This window comes from Sturnira hondurensis, unplaced genomic scaffold (genome assembly GCF_014824575.4).
Source record: "Sturnira hondurensis isolate 20B ecotype Veracruz unplaced genomic scaffold, ASM1482457v3 Scaffold0016617, whole genome shotgun sequence".
Taxonomy (NCBI): domain Eukaryota; kingdom Metazoa; phylum Chordata; class Mammalia; order Chiroptera; family Phyllostomidae; genus Sturnira; species Sturnira hondurensis.
In genome coordinates, this window is record NW_028089248.1 from 5,126,800 (window position 1) to 5,149,184 (window position 22,385).

The window sequence follows — 22,385 nt, forward strand, 5'->3', positions numbered from 1 at the left end:
TCCTAGAAGCGGGCCAATGGAGGAGCCGCCTGCCGGCCCGGGGGCGGGGCTCCAGAGGGCGGGGCTTCGAGGGGCTGTCGCGTCACCTGACCGCGGGAGGCTCCGCGCGCGGATGGTGCTGATTGCTGCAGGTCCAAGGGAGTCGCCATGGTGAGTGCGAAAGGCCGCCGGGCCCGGGGCGGACTCTTCTCCCCCAGCCCCTGCTCTCTCTCACCGCCTTGGAGCCCTGCGGACGGAGTTGGGGCCCCGTCTCCCGGTTCCGGTTCACACCCGCCCGACTTGGCCTGCGGGGTGCGGGACAGGCCCAGGAAGGCCGCAGGCGGGTCGATCCGAGCCGGGGTGGGCGGTGGCTTCTGGCCGCAGCCGTGGCTCCGAAACGGGCAGCCGCTCTCACAGGGAGTCTCGGCCTTCAGGCTCCTCTGAATGCAGTCGGCCCCCGCCCCACTGCGCCCTGAGCCCGAGTGCGGGCTCTGAGCTCGAGTCTGAGCCTCGGGCTGGGTCGGGGGCGTGCGGAGGGCCCTAGGCTCCGAGGTGTCATCGGGACTCTGAGGGCATCCCACCTTAATGCCTGGTAGTGTCTGCGGGCCCCACCCCTCTCTTGTGCGAGGGATACCGAGTGGAGGGGCCGTCTCGGTGCCCCGGGCTTTCTCGGCCTCGTCGCTCCCTTGACTACAGTGCTTTTCAGCGATTTCTAGGGACGCACTTACGTGAATTTCCTGGAAGGACTTGTGCTATCTGATAGCTTGTAACATCTGGTCACTGGGCACCTTGGCTCTCCTATTGGTCTCCCCATTGACAAAATGCAAGTATTCCACTTGCTGGAAGCAGGCGTTCTCAGCGTCTCCGTGTCTGCAGCAGCAGAGCGTAGCGTGGCTTGGCTGTTGGCCGGTAAACTGGAACTTGCTCAAAACGGGAACCCTTGTGTCTGGTTTTCACAAAGGCAAGTTGCCACTTGCATTTTATTGGCGTTTCACTGTACTGCACCGTCTGAAGGATGCGCGGGCGCACTGCATGTCAGCGTTAATGCCGTCACTTCACTCTGCAGACCGGCTTGGGGAAGCGGGGTGCCTTTTAAATGTGTTAATGCCAGGAAGCAGATTCCATGTTCGACATGTACTGCTTTCCTACGAGATGTTTCTGTACAAGGTGACTGTGCTTGTTCCTCAGATTTTTTTGCAGCTGGTAGTTACTGTAAGAACAGTGCAGAAATTTCACCAGGATTTGTGTGTTTATCAATGTTTACGGCCTGACAGATGAAAGACGGTGCTCGAGGATCTCCTGTACCCCAGTTCTGAGCTGGGTGAACCGCCGAGAGCAGTGAGCCAGACTCACAGGCCTGTCCTCGGGAATTTCGCGGGAAAGGAAGGCTTGAGTATGGGCCTGTCGCAGCCACTGTTTCTGCCTTGGGCTGCTTAGCCTTCTTTGAGTTTCACCTTTGCATTGAAAACCAGTGCTGGCCTCTGGTGCTTCCCAGTCCTAAAATTCTAGGACCAGCATGTGGGTGCCTTGTGTGTGGCCCTGGAAATGACAGGCCTTGCTCCCATGGAGCTCAGGCATCCAGAGCAGAGGGCATGGGGGCAGAACTCAGTGCAGTAAAGTCTGAGGGTGCTGCAGCAGCCCGTCCGCTCTGGGCGGGGTCGTGGTGGGGAAGGGACAGTTCTGCCTGGAGAGCCCGAGAAGGACTGCAGGAAGTACAGTGATAACCTGGGGCCCGAGACGGCAGGAGGCTGAGCAGAGTAGCTCCCAGTGGAGAAGAAAGGGCATCGCGGCAGGTAAAGTGGGAGGTGAGCACTCCGGTGTGGGGGTTATCGTGGGTCCAGGCACTCAGGCCGCGTCCCCTCACCATCCTCAGTTCCTGGCCTCAGTGGTGGTTTGTGCCTTACGGTGTTTTCAGTGGCACTTTCCTTAGCATGATGAAATTCTGTGTTTGTGTGTGTGGGGGGGTCCTTTCCCTTGGCGGTGATCAGGGTTGTGCACTTGGGTTCCCTCTGCAGCACGTGAGGGGACAGCCGGACCACAAGTTGTTAGAGTAAGTGGGGGCCGGGTCCGCGGGGCATATGGTGATAATGGTGGCACTTGGAAGTGCTTACTGCCGAGTGCTAAGCAAGTCTGGAGCTTTGCCTGTCGTTCCATTCTCTTCTTCCCGAAGGTGATGCGAGTGCTTCTGTTTTCCTGTTTGATAGAAGAGGAGAAGACATGGAGAGTAGTTTCATAATAATCGAGGACTTCATGATGACCTTTGCTTTCTCTGCACCTTATAATTGTGTAGACTCAGGAGGGCTGTTTGGCTTGGGTGCCGAGCTAAAATGGGCCTCAATCACCAGTGCTGGCTTGGTCTTCATTCTGTAGTGTTTCCATTTTCCTCTGACCCAGGAGCTGCTGAGTGCAGAGTCCTTTGTAAATGGAGAAGCACATTTGTGAGCGAGGAGACAGTGGTTACGGGCGTGTGTTTGATGAGGATGTGTTCTCTCTGCAACATTGTTGCAGGGTCTCTATAAAAACTTTCTTTATCAAAGCTTTATCGCATGTCTAGCCTACCTTGTATTAAGTCGGTAATTTTTAAACCAAGTTGATACAAGTTAGAAAAAGTTTGCTAGAATTTATTTGTAGATCACTGAATCTAGTTAGTTCTATACAAATATTTTTGGAACTATTTGTAAATCTCTTTATAACCCTAGTTTTACGTGCTGTAGAGAGATGATAATTGTACACAGCAGCCCAAAAGTGGAAGCGACCCGAGCGGCCGTCCACAGACGAACGGTAAACTGAACGTGGTCCGTACGGGCGAAGGAGTGTTTGCTGCCCAACCCTGGGAAGGAAGGCAGTTCCGACGCCTGCTGCAGCATGGGGTGCAGCACCTGAAGGTGCCCCGCCAGGGAAATAAGCCAGGCACAAAGGGACAGATGCTGTGTGGTTTCACTCACAGGCACCCAGAGAAGCCAGACTCGTGGGGACAGGTGGTAAAATGGCGATGGCCGGGGGACCGAGTGTCCGTTTGGAAAGTCCAAGCGTGGTGACCACGACGGGAAACGTGAACGTGCCTGATGCCCCCGAACCGCGCCCCTGAGCGTGGTTAAAGTGGCCGACTTCGTTGTGTATGTTGTACCGCAGCGAAACGGTCATCACGAAACTCTCCTGACCTGTCAGCACCGCATCTGCAGGTTGACCGTGATGGAGCCCATGGATCCCAGTTAGTTAAGTCTGTTGCATCCAGAGGTAACCAGTCCCCCCAAAACCAAAACCAACCACAGTTGGTCTCACTGGGGCTCTCGAAGCCTAGTCCGGGAAGAAGCGGGAGCTTCGTCAGGGCGGCCCTTGCGTGCTGGTGCGGGCCTCGCCGCTGGGCCTGCCGCTCCACGCCGGGAGTTCTGCTGTGTGCGTTCGCGGTTCCCTTTAGTTTGGTTTAGAAGGCACGGTTTTTTCTCTGCAATGTATTATGCTTCTGAAGAAGTGTGGGGTAGGGAAGGGCCTTTTACCAGAGTTCGCCTCAGGAAAGAGTGAAGAGACGCCTGGCGTGGCTTACTATTCAGTTAACTTGTTTCTCTTTCCAAGTTTAGACCCAGAAAGTTTTCCATTTTTGTGAATGATGCTCATTCAGAAGGGAGTTTTGTGGAGTTTCTGTTCATCTCAAAATCAAGGGCTGTTTCGATTGTCTCCCGTGATGGGACAGACAGGATTCAGCCTCCGTCTTCATTCACGAGCCCTCGCCCCTGCTGCCGGCTGGGTGTGTGAAGGCGCTCGTCTGTCTGTGGCCGTTTCTTTACTAAGGCGAAACTCTCGTAACCTCAGGTTGGCGGTTTAAAGAGCACGGCTCGGTGGCCTTCAGTGCGTTCACCACGTCACGCCGCCACCGCCGCTGTCGGTTCCAGGGTGGCGGCGTCACCCCAGAAGGAGCCCTGCGTGCAACTGGAACGTGGCGTGCGCCGTGCCTGGGTGTGAACACAGCGTCGGTTCGGTGGGTGCGAGACCCAACTCGTTTTGTGAGCAGGTTCTTGCTGATGGCAACGCGCCTCCAGGTGCACGAGGCAGGGCAGCCGTTCACGGTTGTTTCTGTTTCTGTTGTTGTCACTATGTATAACTGTGCACACACACAAGTGTCAACAACTGTGCTTCGCCCTCTACAGCCGTGTGCTCTGTGTTTGAAATACTCCCCTGGGCGCGGGGCGAGCACCCTGGAGCTTTGCGACGAGTCGGCAGTGGCAGTTCCGGCTCTCCCAGCTCCGAGCTGGCTGGCCATGTGTGGCGGGCGTGTCGCTTGAGGGGGTCCGAGTCCCGTAAGCTGGTCCCAGGTCTAGGCGCAGACGACAATGCAGACGGAAGGTCGTCTACAGGAAAAGGTGGTTTTAGAGAGTAGCGGGGGGCTGTGCACTTTGGCAAGAGGTAGGTGGGCTGACGGCTGCGTTCTGCTCGGGTTCGGAGTGTGTTCGCACAGCGGAGGCGCCATCAGCTACCCTGCACCCCCGGGTCTGTGAGGCCGACCTGTTGGGAGACTGCTCAGCCAGCTCCTGGGAGGGAGTCAGTTCTCCGCACGTGTTGCTGCTGTCCTCCCTCGGTGCTGACGTTGGGGGCCGGGCGTAGCCGTGTTTTCGGCAGTTGTCGCCAGGGATGGGCGGGTTGAGGCGCACAGCTGGCACGAGCCTCGCAGGAACACCTTGGGACGGACAGGCTGACCGAGCGGGGTTGCGAGCAAAGAGGGCCGCTGGGCTGACGCGGGAGTGTTTTTAATTTTCCAGCCCACAACCCAGCAGTCACCGCAGGATGAGCAGGAGAAGCTCCTGGACGAAGCGATCCAGGCCGTGAAGGTGCAGTCGTTCCAGATGAAGAGATGCCTGGTGAGAGCCGCGGGGGCGCCGGGCTGCGGGGGCGCAGGGCTGCGTGGGCAGTGGGGCCAGTGCACCTCCTGTTGGGGTTGGTCGCTTTTTCTCTGTCTCGAAGGCCTTTTTTCTGTCCTGAATAGATACATGTCTGTATTTTGTGACGCTGGCTTGAAAATTACACTTATACCTGTTTGTTTATTTTCAAACTCTAAACCCATTTTAGACAGGGTAGGAGAGAATCTGTGCAGAAACTAGATTCTCTGGACTACAGTTTAAGGAATGGAACCACGTAGGCTGGTAGTTGAAGTCACAAGCTGCTGTGGCGGTGACAACCGTCTCTTACTGTGTCTTAGTTTCTAAGGCTTAGTGACATGTTCCTTTAACCAAGTCCATCACCGGTTACCTTGCTTTTCTTGCACGAAGTCAGCACAGAAGAAGACGGTCTCGGCGCGGAGACCATGGGAGGGCGCGCACCCGCCATGGCTTGCTTCCGTCCTTCTGTCCTTCTGTGTGTAAACAGTGTTTGCCGTGGCTAAGGGCGCTGCTGCTCCAGCCACTTGAAGGGGGCAGCCTGTGGCAAAGCCACTGTGAGGACAGCGTGTTGCTTCAAGAGAGTCAGCCCGCCAGCTGATTGCAGGGAGAACGTGAACCGTCTGCAGGGTCTGCGGGGTCCGCGGGGTCGCATGGCCGTGCAGGACCAGCGCCTGCCAGGATGCTCGCGGGCCCAGTCACGCGAGACGCGCCGAGCTCCGCACGCTGGTGGCGGCGACTCCCACGCCCTTCTCTTTTCGGGAGAGAGAGGCAGGGTGATGTAAAGCTGGGTTGTATGGGACTGGAGTGCGGGTGTTGTGCCTGTTAAACTGTGTGACAAATCCCCGATGATGAGAGCCGGGGAACGCGGGGAAGCGCTCGTGTCGTGACGCGTCTCATCAGCCCTGCCGGTGCTTCCGCAGGACAAGAGCAAGCTCATGGACGCCCTGAAGCACGCCTCGAACATGCTCGGCGAGCTCCGGACCTCCATGCTGTCGCCGAAGAGCTACTACGAGCTCTGTATCTTTTGAACGTTGGAGAAGGGGCGTTTGGGCTGTAGGCGTTGCTGGTGAGGCCATGCCTTGTCTGTTCCTTATGAAGTCTTTCTGGGGTACATCATACTCTAATTCGCCCTAGCGGTCAGCACCCCTGTCCCGTGCACGGGCGCTGAGTGACAAGGAGGAGAACCCGGAGGCCCTTCCCTGCGCCTTCCTCCCGCCCCGTGGGTTTGTGCCTCGGTGCGCAGACCCTTCGTGGAGCTGGGAGGCGGCTGGTAAACGCTGGGGTTCTGTCGCTCTGGACCCCGAAAGGGACAGGCCTCCCGTGGCGGGCCCGCTGGAATCCGGCCTTCACTCGCACGGTCGGTAGGGGCCGGCGAGCGCCATCTCTGCCCAGTAGTTGAATGCCCGCGCCAGGTTCCCAGTCTGCGCCACGTGGCTCGGCCGTGTTTGAGGCCTTAATCGAAACGGGAAGATATGGCCATTTCTGACGAGCTGCACTACCTGGAGGTCTACCTGACGGACGAGTTCGCCAAAGGACGGAAGGTGGCCGACCTGTATGAGCTGGTGCAGTACGCTGGCAACATCATCCCCCGGCTGTGAGTCCCCTGCTCCCACTGTGCGTGACAGCCGCGGAAATCGGCGGCGGCTTGTTAGAGACCACTTTAGGGCCACTTCATTTCTTAGCAAGTGTGATTCACATTTTGGTAGATAATGACTTTTTTAAAGTTTTAGAGTGTGATTGATTTTACCGTTAGTGTGGATTATTGAGGAGTTTTGGAAATAGAAAGAAACGGACATATTTTGTTCGATGTCTTGACTGGAGGATGAATGGGACAGCCTCTCCCTAATGTGTTCGAAGGCGACGAGCGTGTGTGCGTGGCTGTGTGTCAGTCGGGGCTGTCTGGGTTGTACTTCAGATAAGATGGTGTTTTCAGTCGCGCGGGAGGAAGCCAGGCCCCGTCTTGTTGGTTTCACATGCTCGCGTTCGGTGTGTTTGGGCAGAATGGAACTCTTGACCTGACTGTTCTCTTCCCCCCCGCTGTTCCCCGCGACTCCCCCAGTTACCTGCTGATCACGGTCGGGGTGGTGTACGTCAGGTCGTTCCCTCAGTCCCGGAAGGACATCCTGAAGGACCTGGTGGAGATGTGCCGGGGTGTGCAGCACCCACTGCGGGGCCTCTTCCTGCGGAATTACCTTCTCCAGTGCACCAGGAACATCCTGCCTGACGAAGGGGAGCCCGCCGAGTAAGCGCTTCCCGCTGCCCCCCTTTTCCTTCCTTCCTTAGGATTTTATTTATGTTTAGGAAAGGGGGAGGGAGGGAGAAAGAGGGAGAGAAATGTCAATGTGTGGTTGCCTGTCACGCAGTGCCCACTGAGAACCTGGCCCATAACCCAGGCCTGTGCCGTGACTGGGAATCGAACCTGTGACCTTTTGGTTCACAGGCCAGTGCTCAGTCCACTGAGCACTTTTCTTTCTTCGTTTGGTTGTACCGTGTCTTTGTTGTGGAATACCTAGAAAGTATAAAGAGTGCACAGAAGAATGTGCGTGTCCGTGGTTGTGTGCAGTCGGCTGGCTGCGGGCAGCATGGGTGCTCAGGTTTCCTCTGTTGGGGTGCTCCTAGTGTCTGTGGTGCAATGCGCAGTGCCCCCTGTGAACACGACGTCGGCGTTGTCAGGGCCTGCTGTTCTCCTTTAACGTAACGGGGAGCGTGCTCCCCTGCCACTAAGTAGTCTTGAAACCGTGAGGTAATAGTGTGTGCTTAACTTTTTTCACGGGTGATCCAGTGTTCAGACTGTTTCTTGAGGGTCTGTCAGTTTTTATAACCTGTGGACTGGACTGCTCGCTGCCCTAGAGTGTAAGTGAGTTTAATTATCTGTGTGCACAAGTTAGACGTCACCTCCAAATGAGAAAAGTGGAAGCCCTGGGGAGGAGAGAGCTTGCCTCCTGGGTGAGCAGGCTTCTGGCACCCACGGCCCCTGCGCTCCCACCCCCTCAGTGGCTGCAGGTAGTAGCCGTGGTCACCCGCTAACTGGATGTCCTATGCATGGGACAGGCTCCCTACACGAAAGAACTGAATTCCTTTCTTTAAAGTTTATTTGTTCATTTATTTCTAAGACACACAATGCAGGGAGGTCTAGTATATCTCTATCAACTCCTTTTTAAAAGAAAAATACACATTTTTACACTGCATATGCCAAAAATGAAAATGGTATAGAAAAGATAAACATTTAACGGTATAGAGAACCATGGGAGGTTATTTGCTTTATTATGACTTGACTCCCAGTTTTGAGCACTTAATTAAGCAATCAGTGAAACAATTGGGAAAACTACCAAGTCTCCCATTTTAGGGGTGTGAGAATAAGCAGGAAATACACGACCTCGCCCTCCTTCACACGCTTGTGCTCCCCGGAAAGTGTTGCACACTCAGCAGTGGGGTGATGGAGTCACCAGTGTGTCACGCTGGGTGTCTCAGGGTTTTTGAGTTGACGCAGTTGTCGTAGCAGGTCTGGCTGGCGCAGGGCAGGGAGTGAGGGGAGGGTTTTGTCCCTGCAGACTGGCGCTGTGTCCTCGTGCTGTGCTTCCCTCTCGAGGTCGCTCCCCTTGACCGCTGACCGGGAAGCTGGGGCTGCCCTCCCTGGCCGCTGGCATGCGGGGAGGCGGGGAGGGAGCACCCGCCAGAGAGGGGTCTGTCCTGGGGTGTCGGTGCCACGTGGAAGCACTCCTCCGCCTGTGTCTGCGCAGCGAAGAGACAACCGGTGACATTAGCGACTCCATGGACTTCGTGCTGCTCAACTTCGCCGAGATGAACAAGCTGTGGGTGCGGATGCAGCACCAGGGCCACAGCCGGGACCGCGAGAAGCGGGAGCGCGAGCGGCAGGAGCTGAGGATCCTGGTGGGCACGAACCTGGTGCGCCTCAGCCAGCTGGAGGGTGTCAACGTGGAGCGCTACAAGCAGGTGTCTGTCCCCACTTGTCCCCTCTTATGTCATGGCGTCCAGTTTTTTTTTAAAGATTTTATTTATTATCTTTAGAGGGAAAGGGAAGGAGAGAGGGAGAGAACATCAATGTGTGGTTGCCTCTCATGTGTCCCCTGCTGGGAACTGGCCTGCAGGGAACCAGCCTGCAACCCAGGCATGTGCCCTGACTGGGGATCGAACCGCGATCCTCTGGGTCGCAAGCCCGCACTCGATCCACTGAGCTACACCAGCCAGGGTACAAAGTCTGATTTTTAAATCAAAATATTTTTGTTAAGTGATATCACATTACAAAGCGTTGACAAAGAAGACTTAAATAAACTGAAAGATACGCTTTGAGCTTTTGCTCGTGCAGTGCAGGCTTGAATAGTGCCGATTTCCTTCTAAAGTCAGACGCACTGTATTTGCTGTAGATTTTCTCTAGAGCCGTGTACGGTGACGTGGTGGTGCGGGGCGTGAACACGTGTATCAGTGGAGGAGAGTAAAGCAGGGTCGACAGGCTGTTTGTGTAAAGGACCAAGTAGCAAGTACTTTTTGCCTGTGCAAGTTGCATGGTCTGTGCACGCCTCCCCCTGCAGGTGTGTGCTGGCAGTCAGACCAGAGCGGACCCGTGTGCAGGACACACAGTCAGCTCTTTACAAAGGCGCACAGCGACCTTTTCAACAGAGGGCTCTGGGGCATCTGGACATCTTCATGCAACCCCACCCCTTGCCCCCGACCTTGGCTGTGGCCCACCCCACACCCTGTAAAGCAACTCAGCCATGGGTCAGGGCCCTAACTCTCAAGTCTAGGACCAGGGAAACTTCTAGAAGAAAGTGCAAAGGAACGCTTTGTGACCTTTGATTTGACGGAGATTTCTGAGGAGGCCAAGAGCACAAACCGTGAAAGATAAAAAGTTAATGAGATAAATTAGTGAATGACTATACTGAATAGAAACACAGGACTTTTTATTTAAAATGCTTCTGTAAAATTCTAAACTTTAATCTAGAAATGAAGTGTGGGGAGAAAAACCTAGAATCGGACTTTCAAATCAACGGCCCACGCGGGCCGTCCAGGGGCGAGCCGCGTGCGCGGCCCGCCGCTGAGCCCCGTGTCCCCCCAGATCGTCCTGACGGGCATCCTGGAGCAGGTGGTGAACTGCAGGGACGCGCTGGCGCAGGAGTACCTCATGGAGTGCATCATCCAGGTGGGCCGTGCGCGTGTCCTTGCTGTCCGTCGTTTGGAGAGTCTGCTGGGGCACAAGATAAGCCCCCCTGAGTGAGGAGGGCCTTTCTCCTGCAAGGAACGCGGGCTCCGGGCTCGCCCCCCAGTGCTGGGAAGCGCAGGCCCCACGTTTTCTGGGTCCCGTAGGGTTTAGTTCCCTGTAGGTGTGCTTCGATTAGTGGGGTGTTTCTTCCTGGGCTTGTGCCTGGAGAGGCTTAAAAGGTGCGTGTTTTAACTTAGTCCTGGGAATTGAAGTGATTCCCCCCACATAAGGGCCGTAGGGAGCCCAGAACCCCAGGTCAAGTGTCCGCCTGTCAGCAGTGGGCTGCGCTTCGCCGTGCAGGTGTTCCCGGACGAGTTCCACCTGCAGACGCTGATCCCCTTCCTGCGGGCCTGCGCGGAGCTGCACCAGAACGTGAACGTGAAGAACATCATCATCGCCCTCATCGACAGGTGAGGCTTCGGCCCTGGCCTCGGGGCAGCGGCTCTCGGCGGGTCTGCGGGTGCCGTGTTTTTGTTGCATCTTGATCACGTTGACCGTTAATCACACATGACAGCCGTGTCATTACACCGTTTAGCTCCGTGGGCGTCGGTGTCTGCTCGGTGCTTGCCTCGCGTGGCCGCGAGAGGCTTAACGCTCAGTTGTGGGGGAGCAGGGGCAGTGACTACTGTTCAGCTCTGCGTTTCATTGCCATTTAAAGACGCTGTCTTTATGCAGTCCCATCACTTAAATCTTACCAATCCCCGGATCACAGAGGAACAAAGTCTGCTCCTCGTCAGAGGGACCTTTCAGTGGGCTCCAGGGGGACGCCACCAGACACAGGCGATCCACGACGTCCGGCAGCCGCTCTGTCCTCATTTGTTCTTTACATCCTCACCCGAGGGCGTGCTTGCGAGGTTAGAGAGAGCGCGACAGTGGTTGGTTGCTTCCCATACCTGCCCTGACGGAGTCTGAACCCGAGACCCTCTGGTGCACGGGGTGATGCTCCAGGCGACTGAGCCCCCAGGCCAGGGCCATCACAGTTGTTTTTTTTTTTTTGAAGGAGAATTTTAAAGTATTAATGTATTAGTAAATCCCCTTCAGGTTTAAGTTGCACCTCTGCAGCCCTTGGTCTTGTGAAAGCGTCAAACTTGCCCCGCCTGGCGTGGCTCAGCTGCCCCTGGTGTTCCCTCGGCTGCCAGCGAAAGGTCGCTGGTTCGGTTCCCGGTCAGGGCACGTGCCTGGGCTGTGCATTCGGTCCCTGGTGGGGAGTGTACAAGAGACAGCTGGTCGATGTTTCTCTTGCATTGCTGTTCCTATCCCTATCTCCCTCTCTTACCTTCTCTTTAAAAATAAATACATAATTGAACAAAAACTGTAAAACTTGGCCTCTGGCTGTGGCTTTCGTGCATGTCTGGTTGAGAGCCGTACCCGATGCTGGTCCGGGACCTGTGACGGAACCAGCAGCTCAGCGAGGACTTGGTTCCGCAAGCACTGCCTTCCCGGTGCCGCGTCCTCAGTGCCCGAGGCACGGCTGTGGCGTCTGGGAGTTGGTAGAGCCGCGTGCCCCACGTGACCGGCTCCGTCTGGAGCATTAAGAATTGTATGTTGCTGGGCATACTCTTAGTGGCCGCTGAGAACAGGGCTGCCCTGTGTTGGGCAGGGTGACATTTCTTAGGTGTCCCTGTCAGCATTGATGCTGCGGAGCAGCGTGACCAGGACGGGCTGACCGTGGTCGTGTGACAGGCATGATCGTGAGCGGTTCTGCATGTGGGCAATGGAGTTTCAGGCCCGACAGCGGTGAAAGCCCAGCGACTACGGCGCCTGTGCTGCCCTTGGAAGGGCGGCTTGAGAGTCTCGCCGCTGAGCGTGTTTGTCACTCCAGTGCGTTTCCGTCCACGCCTGCTGGGTCGGGTTCGGAGAAGCCGGCACAACCGGCCTGTTGGAAGCCTGTTTCCGTGTGGTGTCGAGTGTGGTGAGAGTGCGGCGACGCGAGGCGGCGTTGGCCCACTGCTTAGGTGTGGCCCACTGATCGGCTCTGTCCACGTCCTTTTAAAGACCTTCGTTTAATGTTCTGGAGGAAATCCACTTGCAGAAAATACAGGAGAGCATAAAGAATAAAATGTCACCTGTGATCCCATTACCCAGATTCTTGTATCTTTTAAAATAAGGTTTATGTTTTTTCAGATTAGCTCTATTTGCTCACCGTGAGGACGGACCCGGAATCCCAGCGGACATTAAGCTCTTCGATATATTTTCACAGCAGGTGGCCACCGTAATACAGGTGGGTATGGCTTTCCTCCGAGGTCTCGGAACCGGGCCCCCTCAGCTGGCGGGCCCTCTCGGGACTGTCTGAAGTCCACCTGAAACCGACTCCGCCTTCTGCACCCCCCAGTCCAGACAAGACATGCCCTCGGAGGACGTCGTGTCCCTGCAGGTCTCCCTCATCAACCTCGCCATGAAGTGCTACCCGGAGCGTGTGGACTACGTGGACAAAGTTCTGGAGACGACAGTGGACATATTTAACAAGCTCAACCTCGAACAGTGAGTCCGAGTCGCGTTTTTGTCCAAGCCCTCAGAGGCCGTTTCCGCCCCAGACCTGTGTTCCTTTCACACTTCCTTTTTGAGATACCCTAACATTTGTTCGATTGCCGTGTTTGGGGCTGATCAGGGTGGGGAGTGGGGATGGAGATCCCTTGGGTGTGTGCGCTGTCTGAGTGGTGGCACTCGGGCCAGAAGCAGCACCGGGACCCGTGTACATACAGACCAGGCCCTGTGTGTGCGCGTGAGTCCATTTTTAAACTGGCGGGGTTGCTCTTTACGTCAAGCAGTATTCCTGGTAGAAGTGGTTTCCTACAGATGAGTAAGTTGTCAAAAATGAGGGGCATGTATGTGTTTATGGGGCAGAAATGAGGTTGGTTTGACTGTTTTGCTTCGAGCTTTGGTCTTCGATGCGGCCCAGGGCAGCGCGGCCCTCTGCCGCCTGCTCAGAGCTTCCGCGGCCGTCCGTGGCCTCCCCTCTGGTGGGCCTTCAGCCCCCCGGCCGCCTTCCATGGTTTGGCTGTGAGAGGAGGATTTCTTTTCCGTTCACCTGTTAATTCACCCATTTTTTGGCCTGTCCCATTTGTGAGCTGAAAAGCGTCTCAGGTCTTGAATGATTAACAGCAGTGTGTCTGTATTTTCCTTACTGATTTTCAAAGTGAACTTAGAAGTCCCGACCTAGAGTTCTTGTAAATAGCAGGCACGCCTCAGCCCCCACAGACTCCCTGCCCGCCCCCCCTTTCCCGAGCTGCTGACATGTGAGGCAGGAGTGGCGGACTGCGTTCCCCCGTGCTGTGGATGTGCCCGTTCCACGAGGCGTGCTCTTCTGCGTGTTTCCATCGTGAGCACGCAGTGCTTGCTGGCTGCCCTGGGAACTGACCGCCTCCTATAGCGCTTCCCGGGAAGTGGCAGATGCCAGACAGTCACCTCAACTCCAGCCACACGACACTGACGCTCTCACCGTGTGTCGTCCTGTATCAGGACGGCCCCAGGGGCACGTGTGTGTGACGATCGGCGACTGAGGAGGAGGTCGCTGCAGTGCCCAGGGTGGCGTGGGACTCACTCGCCCACTTCCTTTGTGTGTGAACGAGTGTCGGGTTCTCGGGACACGGTGCCGCCTGCACGTGCGGAAAGCGCGTGCCCCGCGGTGCAGGCTACCTTTGCCCCCGCAGCATCGCCACCAGTAGCGCGGTCTCGAAGGAGCTCACGCGGCTCCTGAAGATCCCCGTGGACACCTACAGCAACGTGCTGACAGTGCTGCGGCTGAGGCACTTCCCCCCCCTCTTCGAGTACTTCGACTATGAGTCCCGCAAGGGCATGAGCTGCTACGTGCTGAGCAATGCGCTGGACCACGGCACGGAGGTCGGCTCTCAGGACCAGGTGAGCGGGTCCCCGGCCGGAGGGCGCGGGCACGGACGGCGAGACAAGCGTCGTGGTCTCGCCACAGAGAGGCGGCCGCTGTGGGTGGACGTGCCCATTGGGGCCCCTCGGCACGCACGGACTTGCTTGGAGGAAGGGGCGCAGCGTCGCTGGTGTTCGGTCCACGGGGGCTTTGCGCCCCGACGGCTGGGCTCACTGGGGGTCTCTGTCTCCCGCGCTCCAGGTGGACTCCATCATGAACCTGGTGTCCACGCTGATTCAGGACCAGCCGGATCAGCCCGTGGAGGACCCCGACCCGGAGGACTTCGCCGACGAGCAGAGCCTCGTGGGCAGGTTCATCCACCTCCTACGGTCCGAGGACCCCGACCAGCAGTACCTGGTATGCGTGTGCTCTCCTCCTGTGCCCGTCACGGCCCCAGTGAGTCGGTGCGGGCGCACCGCCAGCGGCCCAGGGTGGCTCGTGGCCTTAGAAGGCTTGCAGCTGGCTAAGAGGTGAAGTGGAATCCATAGTCTTTTACTGAATTTATAAATTCGGTTACTTGCCATCTTCTGGAGCTTATGAGGAACAAGCCGGCTGCTATGTTCTGTTTTTTGTTTTTTTAAGATTTTATTTATTTATCTTTAGAGAGGAAGGGAAGGAGAGAGGGAGAGAAACATCAATGTATGGTTGCCTCTCGTGAGTCCCCTGCTGGGAGCTGGCCTACAACCAGGCGTGTACCCTGACTGGGAATCAAACCGTGATCGTGTGGTTCGCAGGTCCGAGCTCAATCCATTGAGCTACACCAGCCAGGGCGCCACGGTTTCTTTTTAAGACTTTGTAAGAATTACAGAAAAGCCAGTCTTCCTTTAGTTGGGTGTTTAGTGATAATTCCCTTTTCATATTGTTTTAAGTGCATGTTGCTTAAAAAAAAAAGATTTTATTAGGAGGGTGAGGGGCAGCAAAAAAGATTTTATTTAATTATTTTTAGAGAGCGGGGAAGGGAGAAATAAAGAGGAAGAGAAGCATTAACATGTGGTTGCCTCTACAGCGCCCCCTACTGGGGACCTGGCCCACAACCCAGGCGTGTGCCCTTACTGGGAATCAAACTGGTGACCCTTTGGTTTGCTGGCCAGCGCTCAGTCAACTGAGCCATGCCAGCCAGGGCTATGTGTTGCTTTTATAGCAGAGGCAACCGTCCTTACATTGAATTGCATTTATGTTTCCAAGGTTTGTGAGTGTAAGTTGTGTGTATGTGGGTGTGCGCACTTGTGCCACAGTGGAAGTGTGTGAAACTGCCTTTTCCTTGACCCCCTTTTCCTGGGAAAGAACAGTTGGGTGTCCTCCCATTCTTCAGTCCTGGGGGCGTCTCTGGGAGTGACCGAGACAGGAGCCTGTGTGATGGCTGGGTCAGTTCATTCTAATGTCAGAGGGCACAGGTGACTGCTGACTGTTTGGGGCCGAGCAGACGAGCCGTGGTTGGCTGCGGGAAGCCCTGTGTCGGGCCGATGTGATGAGCCCCTTATGTGAGGCTGGGTCCCAACTCTGTCCTTGAGTGGCTTCCTTTGTCACAGCTGACAGTCTCTGCTCCTTCGTAACCCTTGTGACAAGGAAGCTGACCTCTGTTGGTGGGTTGAGAGCTGTGACCTGGCTTGGTCACAGACACGCTGGCACTGCCTGTGAGCTGTCCACAGGGACTGCCTGACCCCCGACACTTTTGCCTAGTTTCCTGTGTTCCCACATCACACACTCCCGCCCGACCGTGTCTGCCTTTCTCGTCGCGCCCCGGGGTCGGAGCTCGGAACTAGGCTGCCCTCTGTGGCCAGCGGGTCATGCCCAGGCACAGAGGCCTCTAAGGCAGCGGTCATTCGCTCTGACTTCCCAAGGCGGGCGCATCCTCTTCTCCCCCCGTCTTCCATGTTGGAGGAACCCACAGACCTGCGTCTGTCCCACAGCGTCACACGGACTAAAAGGTGTCGCATGAGTCCCCGCCACTTTCTGAGACGCCCAGACCCCTGCCGCACAACGGGCAACGGCCCCTTACAGTGTGCCACCATTTCTCTTGACACACGTGGCCTGCTTTCTGGGTCGCAGGGCGCACGTCGCTGCTTTTGACTCGGCGAGAGCCGACATTTCCAAGCACGTGCCTCGGGTCAGGTAGCAGCAGCGCTTCACATGTGGTGTTTGATCGTCCCCGTGACCCTAGGGGAGGTATCCTGTCCCGTTTCCCCAACGAAGTAGCAGCTCAGAGAAGGGGAGCAGTTTGCCCAGGGTCCACATGGCGTGGTGGGCGTCAGACCGACTCATGCAGGAAGTCTTCTTGGGGCTGTGTGCCAGCCCAGTGGACTGCACACGTGTGCAGGAAGACGTCCCAGCCGCGCTCCACCCTGACAGGCTGTGTGACCTTGGGCTGGTCGTACAGCCTCTCCAGCCCAGGCTCCCCATTTGTGAGACGGAGCTCGTGTCCATCTCAGGGTGAGGTTCAGGGAGGTGGGGTGCTGGTAGGAGGCCAGAGAGGCCCAGCACCTGCTGGGAGGGCTGGTGGCGACGAGAGGACCATAGCCTCCGTGTAACTCTGTACGGGACTAACTATGGTTGGAAAAGACTAATGGTTCTCTGATTTTTTTTGGCCAGATTTTAAACACGGCACGAAAACACTTCGGAGCTGGTGGGAACCAGCGCATCCGCTTCACGCTGCCGCCCCTGGTGTTCGCGGCCTACCAGCTGGCCTTCCGCTACAAGCAGAGCTCCAAAGTGGTAGGTGTGCCTCTCGTGGGCCGCTCCCCTTCCCCGTGCCCCTCCCTCTGCGTGTGCGTGTAGTGTGTGATTGCAGCAGGTTCACATGTACACCAGCAGACACTGGTACCCTGAGGTCCCCGTGTCTCCAGTCCTCAGCTCACGGCCCCTCCTGCGCCCAGCCTCCCCACAGATGCAGTAGGGTACATCCTAGGTGAGGGGTCCAGGCCATGCACACACTTAGAAACAGAACACTAAGCCATTTAAATTTATTCTCGAAGGTTCTGCTGTGTGCGAAGGTCACTTGTGAGAAGTTGTAAGTTCGCTACACAGCTGGCTCGGTGCACAGGACGCACTCCCCAGACCCTGGCGTGCACTGTCACCCGCAGGGTGGACGGAGTCAGCTCTGCCCGACAGGAGGGCCGGGCGGCGTCCCCTTCTCCCTCAAGAGCCCGTCAGGGCATCATTTTTCCAGGGCATCTGGTGTCACTGTTTGTGAGCTCACTCCTTCGCCAGCAGACGTATAGCGAGGTCTCCACGGGTGTGCTTTTGTAGCTCACTCCTCAGTTGGGCGCGCCTGAAAGCTGGACGGCCAGCTTCTCGCTGCGCAACACGCCTCCGTGAGCTTAACTCTCCAGCAACGAGGAGACAGAACTGTGAAGTCCGTGACTGCTCCTCTCTGAAAAGTGGGAGGAACACGGATAAAATGTTCAACCTCACCAGTAAGCACAGCAGTGGAACTTGTTAGAAATCACACTGGTAAAGAGGAAAAAGGCACAATTCGGTGCGATGTGAATGTTTTCGTCTAGTACTGACGGGAATGTGAGGTGCTGCAGTCTTTCTGGAAAACTCTGGCCGTGTGTAACTAGAACCTTAAAGGTGCAGTGAATGCACTGCTAAGAACTTGCACGAAGGAGGTAATTGGGGACCAAGGAAAGCTCTGTGTACGTGAATTGTTTGTTCACTGGAAGGGCTCAGTGCGCCACATGTTATGCCACGTCTGGTCGGGGACACGTCCTCGTGACTAAGATGATTTAAATAACTCAAGTGTCATGAGGAAAATTGCCATGACAAAATGAGTACAGAAAAGAAATCGGGTCCAGACTGTGTGCGGCCCGAGGCTAGTTCATCCTGCAACGAGCTGCCGGAAAGTGGGAGAGACAGCCACACGCACGGGCCCTGCTCCGTTCTGTTCCCTGTGCAGGGAAGATGGAAAGGGAAACGTCAATTCCAGGATGTTCCGTTATTTACTGGTGCTGGGTGGTAGAGTTAGGGGGGATTTTAATTTTGAAAATGCTTTTGTTTATTTTCCTAACTGCATCCAGTTTGGGAGTGTGTTGCTTGTCGGGTGAGAAAAAGCAAACACCTAGTGTATGGAGACACAGGGCCGGGGTGCTCCAGTGGCTGTCAGGAGAGGACGCCGTCTGAGGCTGTGGACTCCACGAGGGAGACGGCGAGGAGGCATAGGGGAGCCGGGCTCGGCTTTGCTGCGCGCTGTTTGTCCTGCAGGGGTTTCACGCACAGTAAACACTCCCGAGCAAGTTAGTCCTGAACTGCAGGTGTCTAACAGTGCTCTCCTGTCCTAGGACGACAAGTGGGAGAAGAAGTGCCAGAAGATCTTCTCCTTTGCCCACCAGACCATCAGCGCTCTGATCAAGGCCGAGCTGGCTGAGCTGCCCCTGCGGCTCTTCCTCCAAGGGGCTCTGGCCGCCGGGGAGATCGGCTTCGAGAATCACGAGACTGTAGCCTATGAATTCATGTCCCAGGTGAGGAGCCGCCCCTCTCAGGCTGCTGACTGGCCCCGCCTGCTGTCTGATGGCAGGGCCCGTGGGCTGGCTCACTCTCAGGGGGCTCGTGGCCTCCCCCTTCTCCACCCCCTTGCCCACCACCTCAGGACGTCCTAGTGCTGTGGTCGCACTGGCTGGCGTTGCTGGGTGCCAGTGCGAGTGAATATTTCCAGGTGGGTCCTGATGGAGCTGTCGCGAGAGACAGAGGTCCTCAGCTAACTCCATTGGGGAGCCCTGGGTGAAGTGGTGTCAGGACCCGCTTCCTTGGTGCAGCTTCCCGGGTCCTCCCTCTGCTGCTGTGCCTCGTGCCTGTCCCCTGGGGCCCGCACACTCTGACCGGAAGGGACTGTGGAGCCTCCCGGCTGGGGGTCTGGTGGGAGCGGCTTTGGGAAGGGCTCCAGTCCGTGGTGGTACCTGAAGGTCCCTCTGCGCTGTGTCCTCAGGCCTTCTCCCTCTACGAGGACGAGATCAGCGACTCCAAGGCCCAGCTGGCGGCCATCACCCTGATCATCGGCACCTTCGAGAGGATGAAGTGCTTCAGTGAAGAGAACCACGAGCCCCTGAGGACCCAGTGCGCTCTCGCCGCGTCCAAACTTCTGAAGAAGCCCGATCAGGGCCGCGCCGTGAGCACCTGCGCCCACCTCTTCTGGTCTGGGAGGAACACAGATGGAAATGGGGAGGAGGTGAGGGTCCTTCCTGAGTGGCTGCAGGGGGGGTGGGGAGGGCTTGGACACCTGAGAAAAGTGCTTGTTTGTCACAAGAGATGAAAAGGAAAGGAATGTGCAGAGTTAAATTCCGGGAGTGAAGCCTCCACTTTGAGACGTGTGACCCAGCAAGTCCACACCTCGGCCTTCAGCAGGGCTCCCGGTGCCGACGCACCTTGGGGCGGGTGCGTACTGCGTGCTCCGCAGACCCTGCGTGTGCACGAGGCGCAGGCGTGGGGCGGCCCTGCATCATCGGGCGGGTCTCTGCCTGCGCTCCCCACCGCCTGAGCACACTTCCTCTCTGTCACAGCCTGCTTGTTCTCAGTGTCCCAGCCCTTTTTGTTACTGTCGTACATGTCCTGGTGACCTGTGACCCCTGGTCTTTGATGCTGCTACTGTAGTCATTTTGGGGTGCCATGAACCTCATGTAAGTGGGCACTTGCTGGCCAACTGTGCCCTGACTGCTCCACCAGCCAGCCATTCCCAGGTCACTGGAGCGCGTTCGAGCTGAGAATCGGAACTGTGGGCCCGCTGCACGGTGGCGCTCCTGCAGTGTTTCTGAAGTGCACCTGCGTGTAGATGTGAAACGTGTGTGAACACGCAAGACAAGTAACCTTGTGTTCGTTGTGACGTAGAGCCGTGAACTCTAAAGTGTCAAGACTCAGGGTCACTGTCCCTGCAGAGCCTGACGAGGCTCCGTGTGTGGATGGGGCGTTTATGGCCCGTGCACTCTGTAACTGCGCCCCGCCCCTTCGCATTCCAGCTGCACGGAGGCAAGCGGGTGATGGAGTGCCTGAAGAAGGCGCTCAAGATCGCCAACCAGTGCATGGACCCCTCGCTGCAGGTGCAGCTCTTCATCGAGATCCTCAACAGATACATCTACTTCTACGAAAAGGAGAGCGACGCGGTGAGTGTGCTGCGCCTCCCTTCCCGCCCTTGGCTTTGATACATGTGGAGTTCGCCTTTCTGATGTTTTGTTTTGTTTACAAGAGCCAGGGCTGGGAGACTTCACCTGCGGGTGCCTGGTCCTCCAGACACCTTTCTCTGTCTGCACAGGGCCTCTCTAACAGAAAAACTATTACGAGCAGGGAAGTTCCTCTGGTGCTTAGGAGTATTTTTTAAAAGCAGTCCTGTTTAAAAATACGGAGTGGCTCACAGACGCTGAGCAGTGGGCTGGCGTGTCGTCCGCACAAGTTCGAGTCAGCCTCAAAGGGCGAGTGCTGCAGGTGCCGCCGATGGCGCCCCACTGGCCAAGGCCCGGGGTGGACGGTGGTGGCTGGTGCTCCCGTGCTGCGTCGCGGTGCTGCGGGTTTTTATTTATTGACTTTTCTTTCTGTGGATGAACGGCCAGTTGTTGTTCACACTGGGAGCCCTGTTCGCATCTCGTTTCCATAATTACTCTGGTAATTGATGAGAGTAACACAGGCTCCTCAAAACGTTTTTTTTTTAATATTTTATTTATTTATCTTTAGAGGGGAAGGGAAAGAGAGAGGAAGAGAAACATCAATGTATGGTTGCTTCTTGTGCATCCCCTGCTGGGAACTGGCCCCTGCCGGGAACTGGCCTGCAACCCAGGCATGTGCCCTGACTGGGAATCGAACCGCGATCGTCTAGTTTGTAGGCCCGTGCTCAATCCACTGAGCTACACCAGCCAGGGCTTCAAAACATTTTTATTAAATCGCCTTCAATTCTTTAAGGTACGTGCTTGATCGTGGACTTGTGTGTACGCTTGCAGGTCACGATTCAGGTGTTGAACCAGCTGATCCAGAAGATCCGGGAAGACCTCCCCAACCTCGAGTCCAGCGAAGAAACGGAGCAGATCAACAAGCACTTCCATAACACGCTGGAACACCTGCGCCTGAGGCGGGAGTCGCCCGAGTCTGAGGGGCCCATCTACGAGGGCCTTGTCCTTTGAGGGGGCCCACCCGCCCCTTCCTCCCACATCCACTGAGGGTTTCATTACACTAGGCCTCCCTCCCATAGATCGTGCCTTCCAGAAATGCCGAGGTAGGTTTCCCATTTCTGACCTGGGGTGTGTTTGACCCAGCACCTCCGGACTCTCACCTTCAAGACCTTAATAAAGTTACTTGCTTCATAAGTAAGTGTTCAGGCCCTCCGGTCGTCCAAAGTAGCATGGTTGATTTGCTCTTTAAAAAATTCCTGTGATCTCTTAAGGAAAAGAAAAGAACCCAAACAAACCTTAAAAACCACTTCTCATGGCTACTAATGAAGCTCTCCTTCTTTCCTTCCTGTTTCGTTCCATTGTTGATTGTGTAACTTCCTTCCCCGAGTGGGAGCACTAACCCGGAAGTGTCTGTCTCAATTCCCTCGTCCAGTTTGTGATTAATTTAGATGAAAGGATTACGGTATGTGGAATTCAGCTTGGGCTTTTCCCTAAATGCAGAGTGAGGCCATGTATAATATTTTCCCTGAAACTAGAATATATTAATGCATGTCTGGGAATTTTAAAGCACCGTGGTCAAAGCCAGAAGCTATATTTTGCATATTTGGACTCAGCCACCCAATAAGAATCTATGTTGTTCTCTTGACATATTTATCAAAATAATTTTTGTTCTTAATAGTATAAAATAGAAAATTTGTGATCTATGTAATTTATGTATAACCTTCATTATTGTAAATTTAGGGGGAAATGCATCATCCAATTCTTATGATTTTTTTTTTTGCACCAGTGAAAATAAAGTTGCTTTTAACAATGGTGGACTCTCGTACTTGATTCATTAAACGGACGGTCGATGCCTGTGGAGTGGGCCTGTTTTAGGCTCGCCGTCACCGCCAGGCTCTCGGCCTCTGCGGGAATTGTCACACCCATGTCCTGCTGGCCTCTGCTCTCGCTGGGGGCCTGGCAGAGCCTTCACGGGTGGCTGCTGGAGTGTGGCTGCTTTCTAACTCTCCCTGAGCGGGGTTATGTTTTTACACATTTTACTCACCCTTTCGATGACCCCTCGTCTGTGAAATGGGGATAATAGTATCCCCAGCCTTGCAGGTGGGGTGAGATCATGCAGGTAAACTGCAGGGGACTCACCAAATGTTAGTTGTTATGGAGGTTACAGTGCCTTCGACGAACAACTGTGGGCAAAACGTACCCTTAGTAAATCTAATCCGACATTTCGGAAAACGCTGTGTGCGCGCGTGCGTGTAGCTGCGGGGAAATGGGGAGGGAGGTCGCCGCGGTGGAAGGTGAAAGGCTCGGAGCCGCCTAGGCCAAGACACCGTTTCTGGGGACGGTAGCCGAGA

At 55.9% G+C, this 22,385-nt stretch overlaps 1 protein-coding gene across 1 annotated transcript; it reads left to right on the forward strand.

Annotated features, from left to right (window-relative positions):
- Positions 1 to 44: 44 nt before the first annotated feature.
- On the forward strand, positions 45 to 21,844 carry VPS35 (VPS35 retromer complex component). Its single transcript, XM_037066394.1, has 17 exons — positions 45 to 150; positions 4,734 to 4,832; positions 5,771 to 5,867; positions 6,321 to 6,444; positions 6,910 to 7,092; positions 8,591 to 8,804; positions 9,925 to 10,008; positions 10,369 to 10,478; positions 12,193 to 12,289; positions 12,401 to 12,549; positions 13,719 to 13,926; positions 14,150 to 14,305; positions 16,538 to 16,660; positions 18,226 to 18,405; positions 18,870 to 19,109; positions 19,894 to 20,037; positions 20,866 to 21,844. Exons 1-17 carry the CDS (start codon positions 148 to 150, stop codon positions 21,043 to 21,045), a joined length of 2,391 nt encoding a protein of 796 aa, XP_036922289.1. The 5' UTR covers positions 45 to 147; the 3' UTR covers positions 21,046 to 21,844.
- Positions 21,845 to 22,385: the final 541 nt, after the last annotated feature.